At 36.3% G+C, this 15,130-nt stretch overlaps 1 protein-coding gene across 2 annotated transcripts in view; it reads left to right on the top strand.

The window, feature by feature from the left end:
• WDR47 (WD repeat domain 47) overlaps positions 1-13,153 on the top strand; it is a 54,599-nt gene extending 41,446 nt beyond the window's left edge. For both annotated transcript variants that reach the window (XM_068540422.1, XM_068540423.1), the window contains exons 9-15: positions 1,320-1,395; positions 3,234-3,391; positions 6,901-7,070; positions 7,633-7,803; positions 8,494-8,625; positions 10,009-10,227; positions 11,944-13,153. In XM_068540422.1, the coding sequence (XP_068396523.1) occupies positions 1,320-1,395; positions 3,234-3,391; positions 6,901-7,070; positions 7,633-7,803; positions 8,494-8,625; positions 10,009-10,227; positions 11,944-12,086 (1,069 nt within the window). In that variant the 3' untranslated portion in view covers positions 12,087-13,153. The remainder of the gene's footprint in view (positions 1-1,319; positions 1,396-3,233; positions 3,392-6,900; positions 7,071-7,632; positions 7,804-8,493; positions 8,626-10,008; positions 10,228-11,943) is intronic.
• The last annotated feature ends 1,977 nt before the right edge of the window (positions 13,154-15,130 follow it).

The raw sequence follows: 15,130 nt of genomic DNA, 5'->3' as shown, positions 1-15,130 counted from the left end.
TCCCTGTATTGGATCCCCTGTTTTAGGATCTCATGTAGTTTTCTGAAAACGGGTACATCAGAGTAGAAGTTTCTGAGATCTTGCGTGTCTAAATATTTCACATTTGACTTGTTAGTATAGCTGAGTATAGAATTCTAGAATGGAAATCATTCCTCAGAGTTTCGGAGTCATTGCTACATGCTCACGTACATATTGAAAAGTCTGATGCCATTGTGATATGATCCTTTGTATGAGGACTGCTGCTTTTTCCACTCTGGGATTTTTTAGGACTTTGTCTTCCCTGATGTTCTAACACTTCATGATGATACACATCAGAGTAGGTCTATTTTACTTCATTTTGCTGGATACTTCGTGGGCTCTTTTAAGCTGGAAACTTAAGTGCTAGAATATTGAAAACATTTATGTAGCAATTTTCTTACCTCCATTTTCTATTGATTAATTTTTTCTGGTATCATTTTTATTTTCTAAGCTCTTTCTTATTCTCTAATTTTCCTTATATTTTTTAATAGATATTTTTCTTGTTTCCTGGATTCATTATTTCCCCTTATATTTCTTAGGATTTTAATTATATTTTTGTAGCTTTTGTTTCCTTAATTGTCTTCCTTCTTCCAAATACCTTTAGTCTCCGTTTTTTTTGTTTTGTTTTGTTTTGTTTTTGGCTGCGTTTCACGGTTTGCAGGATCGTAGTTCCCCGACCAGGGGTGGAACCTGTGCCCCCGCAGTGGAAGCATGGAGTCCTAACCACTGCACCACCAGGGAATACCCTAGTCTCTGGTTTTTATTTAGGAGGCTTTCTTCAAGCATTTGACTATTGGGAGTGAGGCGTTTTTTAAAAAAGCTGATTGGAAGGAAGGGCCACATGTATGGATGCATGTGTTTACCTGTTGGCCTCACCAAAAAGTGATTAGATGGAAACATTGTTTTATTGTGGGACCCTGAACTGTCCGGTTTCTGTTAGTCTTTTCTCATGGGCCAGATAATTTTTCTAAAGAGCAATCCAGGTTCCTGCCTGGGTTAGGATTTAAGCATAGCAACCAGGATTCTGGAACTAAGCAAGGAAAAGGTAGTTGGCATCTGACTATAAAATTTGTGAACTTTGACTTAATCTCTTCTAGAATGGCTTCTCATTCCTTCCTTACAACTAACTATGCTTTGTGTTATGGAGTCCAGAGCCTCTTAACAAATGGCTCCAGAGAGTAACTATGACTGGAGTCAGTGGGTGTCATTTGCCAAAAAAATAAATATTAGAGATTGAAAGGATAAATTAGTTTCTGTTTTGATATTCAGAGTAAACTGTACTTGAATTTCTATTCACACAGCTCATCAGAACATTCGGTCATTAAGCCACCTCTTGGAGATTCTGCAGGGAATCTGTCAAGATCAAGAGGGGAAGAGGTAATACTTAGGGGAAGGAAGGTTCATTATTTTTATATTTACTTGCAAATTTTGTCAAGGAATTCTCAATTTAAAGAAAGAACAATAGTTCTTTGTTCATTATTATAGTGATAATATAATGACTATGACTAGGAATAGTCATTATTGTTAATGCTGGTAGTTACCTCAGGGTAGTTGAGCTTTCACTGAGTGAAGTGAAGGGGTTGCCTGGCAAATCACATTTTGAGAGTATTCATATTAATTGTCCAGTGGTGATCTTGGCGCATGAGTTAGGGCTGTGTCACTACTCTCTGAACCCTGTGGTTAATTAGTTAAGGTATTATTATATCTTTACTCCTTTGGACTTCTCATCAATGCATTTGTTTTTTGCTTTGGAACCAGATATCCTTCCCTAACCAGTGTACACCTTCACTCTATCTTATTTTCTCTAGTTCAAATTTTTACCCCATAAACAATAATTATTTCAGATGCTTATGGGGCCAAACAGGTAACATAAGTGAATAAAGTTGACTTTTTTTGTGATAAGTACATAGGAATATTTGTCCCTTGCACAAAGAAATATGCTGGCCTAGTGTTTCTAGTTCTTTTGATTTTCAAGAAAAGCTAGAAAGTTAGATTTTTATGTGAAATCTATTTTTTCAATGGCAACAAATTAAAAAAAAATTTAAATACACTGGAGAAGAGCAGGTAAAGTTAATTTTGGCTCTGCCACTTCTGCTGTAAAGCAACCCTTAGTAATTATTATTAATGTGCTATCGGCCATTTAATCAATTAGTCATTCCCCTCCATTTTTCTCTTATCTACCCATGCTATTCATTTGGTAAATAGTCACCTTTCTTGTATATGGATTAATGGAAAATGTAGTATTTCTAGTCAAATTGATATGAATAATACAAGCATTCAATTCAGTTACGTAAGACAAACAGAGTGTAATATATTAGGTTTAACTCCTACTCCCCCATGAGGATGTATTGCTGAATACATTAAAGTTTGGGTAGGGAGATGCATAGTCTCTTCATTGATATAATCACTATGGATTCTAGAGCTCTCAGCATACAACCAGAGCTGAAGTGATTTGCCTTTGGAACATATGAATGTCAGGTGCATACGCAAAGACAGAATTTGGTTGGGTCTGTGCACCACACCCAGCCTGGAGGGCTCTGTTCCAGGTCCAGGGTCCAGTCCTGGTCAGGGTAGCAGGGTGGTTTCAAATGATACCAATAATAGCAGTCACCAAAGCTTTGATACAGAGCTGTTTCAACTTGCCTTCCTCAGAAGACGGCTGTGGACAGACAGGTTGACAGTTTAAAATAGAAATGAGGCTGAAATTAAATGTTCTGATTAAAATCATTTTTACAGTTTTAAAAGGGTATTTTACAATTTGAGTTTGAAATATTAAAGTATTCATTGCTGGAGATAATGGCAAACTTTTTTTTTTTAACCCTAAAATGATTAAATAATAGTATTTTATATTTCCTACCTTTAGCAACATGAACAGTTTTCTGTTTTTGTAAGAACTATGCATGTGGACTATTTTTTTCCTTGACAGTTAAAGAGAACTTAATATGGGAATGCATATTCTTATATTTTGTCATAGTAAGCGAAGAAAAACTTGAATATCTGTGATCTGTGTGAGCTTAGATTAGCAATGAGTAGCAAAAATAGAAAAATTGGGCTTAATTTGGATTTGCCATTCAAAAGAATGTATGATTGTAGATAATGAACATTAAAGTGATGAAGTGAATAATACAGTTCAGATGAATTTAAAATGAGATAAAGACAAATTCTTTCAAATTCATGTTTTTATAGAATGACTTTCATATTCATTCTTTCCATAGGATGACAAATCAAAAAAGCAGTTTGTTTGTATTAATACCCTAGAAGACACACAAGCTGTTAGAGCAGTGGCTTTTCATCCAGGTGGTGGTCTGTATGCTGTCGGTTCAAATTCAAAAACTCTGAGAGTATGTGCCTATCCAGAAGTAATTGATCCAAGGTAAGGATAGATGATTATTGGCACATTATTGTGCCATTCTTACTTTAGTTTTTAATTTAGCTATATGGTCCCTTTTTTAAGAATTGCCATTCAGTAGTGTTTAATTTTTATTTCTTTTCCTTTTATTAAGCTTTTACATTTTTGTTTTCAATACTTAGGAAATATACATAAGAATCATCCATTAACTTTTTTTTTTTTAATTAATTAATTAATTTATTTTTAGCTGTGTTGGGTCTTTGTTTCTGTGCGAGGGCTTTCTCTATTTGCGGCGAGTGGGGCCACTCTTCATTGCGATGCGCGGGCCTCTCACTATCACGGCCTCTCTTGTTGCGGAGCACAGGCTCCAGACGCGCAGGCTCAGTAGTTGTGGCTCACGGGCCTAGTTGCTCCGCGGCATGTGGGATCTTCCCAGACCAGGGCTCGAACCCGTGTCCCTTGCATTAGCAGGCAGACTCTCAACCACTGCGCCACCAGGGAAGTCCCCCATCCATTAACTTTATAAGTTGTTTTTCATAAAATGTTTTTCATTAGGCCATTGTTCACTCAGTAGTCTAGTTTTCTTTATTTTCATGGTTTTTGTTAATTTTTAAAAAAATCTGCAAGATCCTTCTATTCTAGCTTAATTACATAAAGACAAAGTATTGCTGGTTGTAGACTTGGAGAAAATTTAAAATGTCTTACACTACAAAGAAGTATTAGGTTGAACTATATGAAATCGCTGATATTTGACCATTTTGACCTAGAAAGATTCAATTTTCATTCAGTCAACCTAATTATGATTTTAGTCTCTTGTTTTAACAGATTATGGGATTTGAAAATAAGAGAGATGTCTCTAAAGGCGTATGTCGCAAAAAACCAGGCACATGACCTTATGTATTAGGTGTACAACTAATTCTTTAAAGTTACTGAGAAAGCATATACCTTAGATATAATCTCACAGAAAACCAAATTTGAACTCTTTTTGTCAATTTATTTGTCAAGGCTTTTACTATCAAAATAAATAGGCATTATAAAGGTCAAGAACTATTTGGTAGATTTTGTGGTTAGAGAAATGGCCACAAATGGAATAGTTTTCATACCAGTAGACAAAAACACTCAAACAAAACAAGCTACACATCTTTAAAAATTTAAAAATAAAAAGCAGTACATGTCATAATATGTTTTGGAAACTTTTTACAACCCTTAGGCTTTTTTATTATAACCCCAGAGAACAGAGGGGTGAGATTATTTATTTATTTGCATTTTTTGGTATATCTCTGTATCTGAAACTAGAAATTTAGGCTTTTGGACTGCAGTAGCATTTAAAGGTTGGGAAGGGGAATAGGGATCATGTTAGATGATAGTAATATAATTTATTGGTGCTCATTGTGTTAGTTAAGTAGGATTATATGAGAGAGAATAGGCAGAATTCCGGATCAGGGTGTGGAAAAGAGCAACAGTTATGTAGGCAGAGCCAAAGACTTTGTATATTTAAGGTTAATCTGATCTTAAATTGACTTTCCTCTTTTGTATTTCTCATGCTGGCACAGATGTTTCATAGACTCCCTTGAAGAAACTGATTTTTATGAAAATAAATTCATCTATTTAACAAATATATTTTGAGCTCCTTCTATGTGCTAGGCTTTGGGGATAGTTGTGAGTAAAACAAACATGTTCATTGACCTATGGAACTTCTGTTTCAGTGGAGAAGATGGATATTATGGAGATAGGCACACTAATAAATGTAATTATACATTGTGGTAGGTGCTATGAAGAGAAAGTACAAGGTGCCGTAACATAGTAAAACGGGAGATGAGGAAACTGGGGAGTCAGGGTAGGACCTCTTTGAAGGAGAGGTGTTAAAGCTGAGATCTGAGGGTGAGTAGAACCTAGCCATGTGAAGAGAAGGGAGAAGATAGTAATTAGAGGGAACATGAAGTGAGAAAGAGCTTGGCTTTTTAAGGAACCAAAACAAGTTCGGATCGGCTGGAGTATTGTGAGCTGTAGTGTGATGAGGCTACAGAGATAGATGTGAACTATATTATGCAGTTTTGTATACATTTTGGATTTTATGGTGAGTGCAGTGGGAAGCTGCTGAAAGTTTTCAGCAGAACAGTATTGTGATGTAAACTCTGGGTCAGATGGCAATAAGATTGGATGCTAGGAGAAAGGTAGGAGGCTGTTGTCAATGGCTGGTGTGATGGCAGTGGAAAATGGATGGAGGTAAAATCCATTTAAAGAAAGAATATGGCTGGTGTGATGGCAGTGGAAAATGGATGGAGGTAAAATCCATTTAAAGAAAGAATTGGTTGGCCCTGGCAATGAACTGGATGTCCAGCTGAAAAGAGAATCTTGATCTGATTTATTTTCTCTATCACTATTAAGTACCTTGTAAGTGTTGAAGATTTATCAATATTCTTATTTTTTAAAAATTTCTTAATTATGAAAATTTTAAGCATACACAGAAGTAGAGATTAGTACACTGAAACGCATTTGTCAAGATTTTTGTCATATTTCTTCATCCTTTTTGTTTACTAAAGTATTTTAAGGTAAATCCTAGATATGTCATTTCACCCTTTAGGATGAATTTCCAAAAACATGTACATTTTCTTACATAGACTTGATGTTATCATTATACCTATAGTATCTTAATATTAGTCTATGTTTTAAAGTACAGATAAGATGCTACTACTCCACTAAACCAATGTTATACTCCCATTAAAGGCCAAGCTATCGAGGAGCATGGCATTTAGGACCTTCCCCAGCTGTGCTTGCTGCTCCTCACCCATCATGTCTGTCCCACTCAGTCTCTGGAATGCCCCAGGCTTCTCCCCGCCAGTCCCACAGACTTCTTCCCATGCTGCATGCTGGGCTGGTCTCCCCACTATATATTTTTTTTTTTTTTCCCCACTATATTTTATCTTCACTGAAGCAGTTTTCCTGCCTTCATCTTTTTCTGTAATAATTCTCCCTGTCCTTTAAGACCTAGTACCTTGTATTGGACTATAATATTTATACTTGCTTTACTGTATGTGGGTAGTCATGAAACATCTCCCCCTGCCAGATATTAAACTCAGGACAGAGCTCTTGCCGCTTTTATTTTTTCTCTGTCCTTTTCTCTATCCTTTGCCTTCCCCTAGCCCCAGGCAATTGCTCATATTATATGTTTAATAAATGTTTATTGAACTTTTTGAATTAGAAGCATCATTAGCTCTTTTTAAAATTCTTTTGGGAATTGAAAGATATATGAAAATATGTGAAATGAAGACTTAGAAAATATCCTCTTCCCTATGTGGTCTGAAATAAGACTTAAGATTAGTATAATAATGGTTAATAATTTTACTTTTGGATTTTAAATATGCTTTAAATTTATTTCATCTAAGAGTTTGAAAATTGTTAACATATTGTCTGATAGTTTTTTTGCTCCCTCCCTCAAGAACAACCATAATGCAGAACTTCACATTCACTTCACATTCACTAACCTTAGTAAGCAAGAAATTGAAATATCTTTTTGCGATTTTTCTTTCTAGTGCACATGACATCCCTAAGCAGCCAGTGGTACGTTTTAAAAGGAATAAACATCACAAAGGATCCATTTACTGTGTGGCCTGGAGTCCTTGTGGACAGTTATTAGCGACAGGATCAAATGACAAATACGTCAAAGTGCTGCCCTTCAATGCAGAGACTTGTAATGCAACAGGTAGGGGCCGAGTATGTAAGCAGTAGCTTGCCAGTGTGTTCTTTATGTTTCCCCATGTGTGTCTCTGATATAGCTCTGTATTATTTTTAGTAAAATCTAAGAATATACCATTAAGAATTTTTTTACATTCTAATTGCTTGCGTTCATGAGGCATTATCCTTTTTTAACCAGTTCTTACAAGGTGGCCAGGTGGTGTCTAATCCTCAGAAAATTTTTGTCATCAGAAAAATAACTTTTAAATAACTTCCAGAATTGTATTAGTGAATATTTTCCAGAGAGTATCTGTTTTTTCTTTCATTTTCTTTGGGATAAAAGCCAAGAAGGTAACTCTACATATAGCTCTGTTTTAGTGATGATGATAACCTAGTCGGTATTTTGATTTCTTGAAGTTTTTTACTCAGTAAAATGAAATTGATTATTATATCAATTCCAAAATGAAAATATAAACCATACCATTCTACCGTTCTACTACTCTTGGTCAGTTTGGAGGCAGTTTAGCAATCTCAAATTATCACAGTAAGTTGAGCAGCGTCTTTTTTTAAAATTCTTATTGCTGTTTCAGGACCAGATCTGGAATTTAGTATGCATGATGGGACAATCAGAGACTTGGCATTTATGGAAGGCCCAGAAAGTGGTGGAGCTATTTTGATAAGTGCTGGAGCAGGGGATTGTAACATTTATACAACCGATTGTCAAAGAGGACAGGGCCTCCATGCTCTGAGTGGGCATACCGGTACGTGATATCAGTCTCAGATGCTACTCTTCTTTTTGTTCATCCCATGCTTTTTCCCCCTACGCATTTTCATTAATGGGGGTATATTGCATCAAAAGGGATTTCTTCAGGACAGGAAATTTTTATTTCAAAAATCTAAATTGTGAACTTTGGATAACAACACAGTAATGATAGCTCACATTTTCCTTTACTTAGACACATAATTCCTTAATTTAATCCTCACAACAATCTTATAAGGCCAGAAGTTCTATCTCCATCTTATACGTGGAAAAGGCAAAACTTGAAAAAGGCAAAATGACTTGCTCATTATCTTACTGCCAAACATGGCAGAACAGGTCTGTCCCTTCCAAAGCTGGTGATCTAATCCCACAATCCTGTGCTTCCTCTTTGGAAAATTTGCCCTAATTTCAAATGATAATATTTTTTCAGTACTAATTATGATGTCCTGAAATATTTGACTCACCAAAAAAGGTTAAGTTTATAAAGCATGGTTTTGATGTGCCTTTTACTGAATTTAATTTTTTGAAAATTGCCAATATATTTGATATATTATATATGGAAAATCCCTGCCACACAGTATATTTGATTAACTAGATTAGACGTGCTCAACAGTTAAGGAGTACTTAGCTTTGAATGTGTTATAGAAAAATACTGTTCCACAGTACTCACTGATTATATGATCTTTTATAGGGCATATTTTAGCGCTTTACACTTGGAGTGGCTGGATGATTGCGTCTGGTTCCCAAGATAAGACTGTTAGGTTCTGGGATCTCCGTGTACCAAGCTGTGTTCGCGTTGTTGGCACAACATTCCATGGAACTGGTAGGTTTTTTGGAATTTAAATAAATTTATACGAGAAAGAAACTTTATAGATTGCACTTACTTCTTCTCCCCTGCAAAACATGTTAAAAAAAAAATAGGAACAATAGAAACTAACTACTTGGCATTTTATTGATTACCTTAAATTCTTACAAACTGCTTTCATCTGTTACTTTATTTGTAAAAATAATATTCAGCTAAGGAAACCAAGGCCTGAGGAGATTAAGTATCATGCCCTAATTATTCTGTTAGCAGGGTCGTTTTAGAACTCAGACCTTTTTAAAAAAACATTTTTTAATTGCATACACGTGGCAAAAATTGAGCAAAAGGGTGTAAAACATTTTCTTCCCACTCCTGTTTCTTGGTGTCTTTCCCTAAGGGACCAGTTTCTTATTTATTCTTCTAGGAATATTCTGTAAGTATATAAGCAAGTAACTCCAGTCAAACTAAGCTACCTATCCTTAAACATTTTTATTCCTTTCCTTTAAACGTTTTCTCATGTAATTCCTCCTGATAGCCTCTTCTTTTCTCTATCAAAAATTCAAGCAAAGATTATTTCTAATTACATATATGTGTAATACATGTAAACACATTCTCTCTTATTTATACTGTTTACTATTCTTCAAGCTCTAACTTATGTCCCTTTTTTCTGTTAAGTCTTCGCAGGCCACTTTGGTCTAGAGTAGTGCTCTTCAATCTTATTTTCATTATCGCTTCCCCTAAGGAGAAAAACAAAATTAAATTTTTTCCTAACAAAAGAAATTAAATACTAAGGAATGAGATTTTGGTTTGGTAGGGCTGAACTTCGAAGGGCTACAAACCATTGTTAATATTTAGGATTTTTTTGTCCTCTGAGAGCCATTTTGCACCCCCATGGAGGCATTATTCCGTGGCCTAGAGTCAAGGGTCCAACCTGTAGACTCAGAGCTCATTTTTGGTTCAGTTCCTGTTGGCAGTTAATCATGTGTTGCTTAGAGATATTTCCCACACTGTGTCCTAAAACATATTTTGTTATGTAATCTTTTGTTCCCCCAACTAGACTCTGAGCTGGGTATGGGAGAATTTCTGGACGCTTACCCAGCAGTGAAAACGCTGCATTAGGAAAAGTGGCTCGTCTATTGCACTATAGGTAATGCTGCTTCAGGGGGTTCTCCCAAAGGACAAAAAAAAGGAGCTTTCTCACTTCTCACAGAATCTTGCTTCATATATCCTCTAAAAAAAGGATGCAAGTATTTATTGGTTGACAGTTTGGATTCTTCCATAAGTGAGCAGTATTGATAAGCTACATTAAATCTTTAGTGTATGGTTCAGTGAACATAAGTAGCTGTTGCAGTTTAGCTCTATTGATTTTTGCATATCGAACCTTCCATTCCTCCTGCTATACAGGCAGTGCAGTGGCATCTGTAGCGGTAGATCCCAGTGGCCGTCTCTTAGCCACAGGACAAGAAGATTCCAGCTGCATGTTATATGACATAAGAGGAGGAAGAATGGTACAAAGTTACCACCCTCATTCCAGTGATGTTCGCTCTGTTCGATTCTCTCCTGGAGCTCACTACTTGCTAACAGGATCCTATGATATGAAAATAAAGGTGACAGACCTACAAGGTGATGGAAATTGACCTCTTTCCTTTTTTTTAGTCTTTCCTATTCTATTTGGAATCTTTCTTTTATGTTAATCTAGTGTGATTGGCTATACAACATTTTCTTTCAACTTTTAGTTTTATAGCTTTTACTGAGCAAATTACTTGGTAAATGTATTGAGAAGAATTGTAACAAATTATTAAATTGAGCGAATAGTCTTATTTTTATTGTTAAATAGTTTTTAAAATATTTAAAAGAAGCAACATTTTTCATACTGAATCATTTTGAGTTCAGTGATGGTAGATGTTAAAATATACATTTATGTATCAATACTCCTGCTGCTACTTTAAAATAATGTAGCGTATAATCGCTATAATTATATCTTCAGTATCTAGTTTTGTTTTTAAACATACATTAAGCAAATATTTACTGTGTACCAACTATGGACAGACAGAGAGATGAATAAGACAGGTAACTTTCTTCCTGATGGAGCTTACATTTTAGAGGTCAGTAAAAAGCAAACCAGTAAACTGTAACTTTAGGTATTGGCAAGTGCTGCTAAACGATTAGCAAGGCAGGAGAGAGTGACAGGGTGGCTAGGGGAAGACTGTGCTGGGCAGGCTAGAGTAGGTCTCACCAGGGAGGTGCCATTTGCACAGAGACCTGGTGAGAAGAACAAGCTGTGCCAGGACCTTAGGAACAGACCATAGCACGGTCAAGGTGCTGAGAGGCAGGAATGGATTTGGCTTGCTCATGACACTGCAAGAAACCAGTGTGGCTGGAACTTAGTGAACCGAGGGAGAGAGAGGCAGGAGAATAAATCAGAGGCAGGGTTTTGTAGGCATTTTAAAAAGCATAATAGGAATCCTTCGGAAGATTTAAAATAGGGAGTGATATGGTCTGAAAATTTTAAAAATAATTTTGAATTATAGGGAGAGTGTGTAAGTATAAATATCTGTGAGGAGGCAATTGGACCAATTCAGGTGGAAGATGATGGTGGCTTGGACTAGGGTTGTAAAGGTGGAGGTAGTAAGAAGTGACTGAATTACGGATGTATTTTAGTTTGTTTCTGTTAAGTTTGCGGAGTGAGGGAAAAAGGAATCAGTGCTGATTCCTAGGTTTTGGGCATGAGCAAGCAGGTGATACCATTGAGATGAGGAAGACAGGTAGGGAGAGGAACAGGTTTAGGCAAGAAAATCAAGAGTTTGTTTTAAACAAGTTACACTTAAGGTGACTGTCAAGGCAGTCAAGTGAGATGTCAAATAGCTGTTTGTCTACTAGTCGAGCTCAGGTGAGAAGTCAAGGTTGGAGATGAAATGTGCATGAATCTTAAGTATATAAATGGCTGTGGTAGTATGGTACTAGGTGAAATTTCATAGGAGATGAGGTATACAGGGAACAAGAAATTTGAAGGCTGACTGTTGGGATTCACCAAACTTTAACTCAGGAAGAAGAGGACAAACATCAAAGGAGGCTGAGGTGTAGTGGCACTGAAGTCAGGGAGATATCAAGGGGAGAGAGTTTCAAGGAGAGAGTGGCAGCCGTGTCATGTTGCTGTGTATATGTTACCAAATACTGCTCACATAATTAGGTCTTCAGTAATTTAAACTGTTTAAACTTTTCAATGTACTATATTAATGTATTAGGCTTTTATATACTGTAATGTCTTAAAGTAATAGGAAGTCTATGAAATCTGTATATATTTTGTACTGTAAGTCAAATCTCTTTTCTTTAATTTAGGAGACCTCACTAAACAGCTTCCTATCATGGTGGTGGGGGAACACAAGGACAAAGTCATTCAGTGCAGGTGGCACACCCAGGATCTTTCCTTCCTGTCGTCCTCTGCAGACAGAACTGTAACCCTCTGGACGTACAGTGGATAGAGTACAGCCAATGTCAGTCTATGCAGTGAGGGCACAGACTTAAGACTACTGAGTTGTGAACATTACAGATTTGAAGAACACAGACTGACCTGGAAGGTGGCTTAGCACGAGGAGGCCCCTTATTACCACGTATCCCTGTGATAGGAGCTGTTGGGTGGTGTTATTCTGCAGTGCTTTCAGTCTTCCACGTGAGCTCGTGCTGCTGTGACCTGCTATATGTAGTCTTGTTGCCAAAGTCTGCGGAAGAGCTCTTATGTTGTCAGTGTGCACTCTTAAGTCAAGGTGGCTGATGTGTTTACAGTTTAGTATTAAATGCATTCCTTGGTCTTCGCCTAAATGACAGTTTTATATACACATTGAAACTGAACTATACTTTAAGCATATTATTACATGTAATGCAACCAAGTTCTACACAGATTAAACATAGATATTCAGAAATTACTTTTGCTTTTCTCACAATCCCATGATATTGTATCACTTGTCAGCTAGAGATCAGAATTTTATATGTCTCCCCAGAGTTAACATTGTTGTTTTAACTAAGGATCACTATGGAGTTTAAAAGTGGGTGGAAAACTGCTTCTTAGTTCATTATGTGGTATAGGCCTTTTCTTTTTCCTTAAACCCAGGGATAGAATTACTCTTTTGTCACATTATTTTGGGCTTAAAAGGTAAATGTGTTTGCTTCAGAAACTTGTTAATTTCAATTTTTTGGATGCAACAAGATACCTCCCTTCTAAACTGTACTGTAGGCAGAGCAGCAGCGTTATGTGATGCAACACTTGATGGTACAGTCAGTTTACCGGCTAGCATTTTTCCTCTTCAAAATTAAAAACTTTGCCATAGACTATAGCATGGCTTGAAATGCTATGCCTGCATGATAATTTAAAATGGAAAATTTAAACTTTGCACTCCAAAAGCTTATTCGGATTCTTTTCTTGCACTGTTTTGTGTAATGCAGAATAATTATTTTATTTCTGTGGCATTGTAGATCCTAACATTTATGTATCTTTATTTTCATAATGTACAGTAATTTTACTTTAAATTATTAAATAGCCTATTTTATTTATTTCAAATGAAGTTGAGTTGGTTCTAATTATTGAACTGTCTGTGCACTGTATGTAGCAAGCATTTTTCATCTATTGTATACAAGTGGAAAGGGTATTAGAAGTGTAACTGTGCTATTATTTCAATAAAGACCTCTTGACACCTTAAACTATTCCTGTTCCTCAGTGTCGGTGGTTTTCAGTTTAGAGTGTTGTTTTTTCCAGTGTACTTGGAAGTAGTGTGGTCCAGTGGATGAACCCCACAATCACCTTCTTAAGTTTCTTTTTAAATTTCTCATAGTAACTTACTTTTAAATCCTTCACAACTGTATTACTTTTGTGTGTCTTCTCTTTTATTCACTATATAGAGAACTTTATATACTGAATGTATTGTAAAAGTTAATAGAAGCTGGGCAAAATATATAAATTCTAACTTTGACTACAAATACGTTGAATTGAGTACTTTAGAAATAAAATATGATTAGCTTGTGGATATTCAGTAGTACAGTTTTCCTACCTCTCAGGCATGCAGAAGGGAATTCTGCTAAAAACAGGCCACAGGCTCCTTTAGTTTACTTTTTCATACTTAGTTTTACACATTTTAGATACTATAGCAGGCCATTAGTGTTAATTTAAAACTAGAAAAAAAGGGCAATTTCTTGATGTAGACCAGATCAACTTCATGGTAAAAAGTGTTCATAAAATTATGTATTCTACCTCCATCACTGTCAAGGAGAAAACTTTAAGATCCTCCCATATGTTGGGTATTTTTACTTTGCAGTGCATTAGATATAAGCACTAGAAATTATCTTACTTATTTCAGTAACTGTCTGGTTACATATGTCCTTTTTCCTGTGCCTCCACACTGTCTTCTGCATGGAGGTGAATAGATAGATTCTTGGAGGTTCATGTGAAAGAGAAAATATGAGAACTGAGGTATCTCTAGTCTCTGAATCCTCTGTTGGGGGTTCAGGGAAGGAGAGTGGGGATGGGAGGGTGGTGTAGAAGTTCTTGACTTCTCCCTGGCAGAAGCTTCAGAGGTCTGATTCAAATTTCACTTTTTAAAAAAATGTTATTTTTAGTTTTATTTTTAATTTTTTTGGCCATGCTGCACAGCTTTCAGGATCTTAGTTCCCTGACCAAGGATTGAACCCGGGCCACGGCAGTGGAAATGCCAAGTCCTAACCACTGGACAGCCGGGGAATTCCCCAAATTTCATTTTTTTAATGTTTAATTATTTTTTTAAAAATTGTGATAAGCCAAAGGACATAACAGTGAAAGGGCAACCCATGAAATCAGAGAAAATACTTGCAAATCATGTCTGATAAAGGATTAATATCCAGAATATATAAAGAACTTCTACAGCTCAACAACAACCAAAAAAAAAAAAAAAGTCTGATTAAAAAATGGGCAAAGGTCTGGAGCCTGTGCTCCGCAACAAGAGAGGCCACGGTAGTGAGAGGCCCGCGCACCGCGATGAAGAGTGGCCCCCGCTTGCCGCAACTAGAGAAAGCCCTAGCACAGAAACGAAGACCCAACATAGCAATCAATCAATCAATCAATCAATCAATAAATCTTTAAAAAAAAATGGGCAAAGGACTTGAATAGACATTTCTCCAAAGAAGATAGACAAATGGCCAATAAGCACATGAAAAGATACTCAATATCATTAATCATTAGGGAAATGCAATTGAAAACCACTGCACACCCAATAGGATGGCCGCTATCAAAAGAACTAAGTGTTGGCATGCATGTGGAGAAATTGGAACTCTTGTGCATCGTTGGTGGGAATAAAAAATGGTGCAGCTGCTGTGGAAAACAGTATGGTGGTCCCTCAAACTAAAAATAGAATTACCGTTTGATCCAGTAATCCCACTTCTAGGTATATATGCTCAAAATAATTGAAATCAGTGTCGCAAAAAGATATTGTACACTGATGTTCATAGCAGCATTACTCACAAGAGCCAAAACGTGCAAGAAACTGGAGTCCAACAGATAAAT

Source organism: Eschrichtius robustus, chromosome 3 (genome assembly GCF_028021215.1).
Source record: "Eschrichtius robustus isolate mEscRob2 chromosome 3, mEscRob2.pri, whole genome shotgun sequence".
Classification (NCBI taxonomy): Eukaryota; Metazoa; Chordata; class Mammalia; order Artiodactyla; family Eschrichtiidae; genus Eschrichtius; species Eschrichtius robustus.
This window is presented reverse-complemented; position numbering and strand designations above follow the sequence as displayed.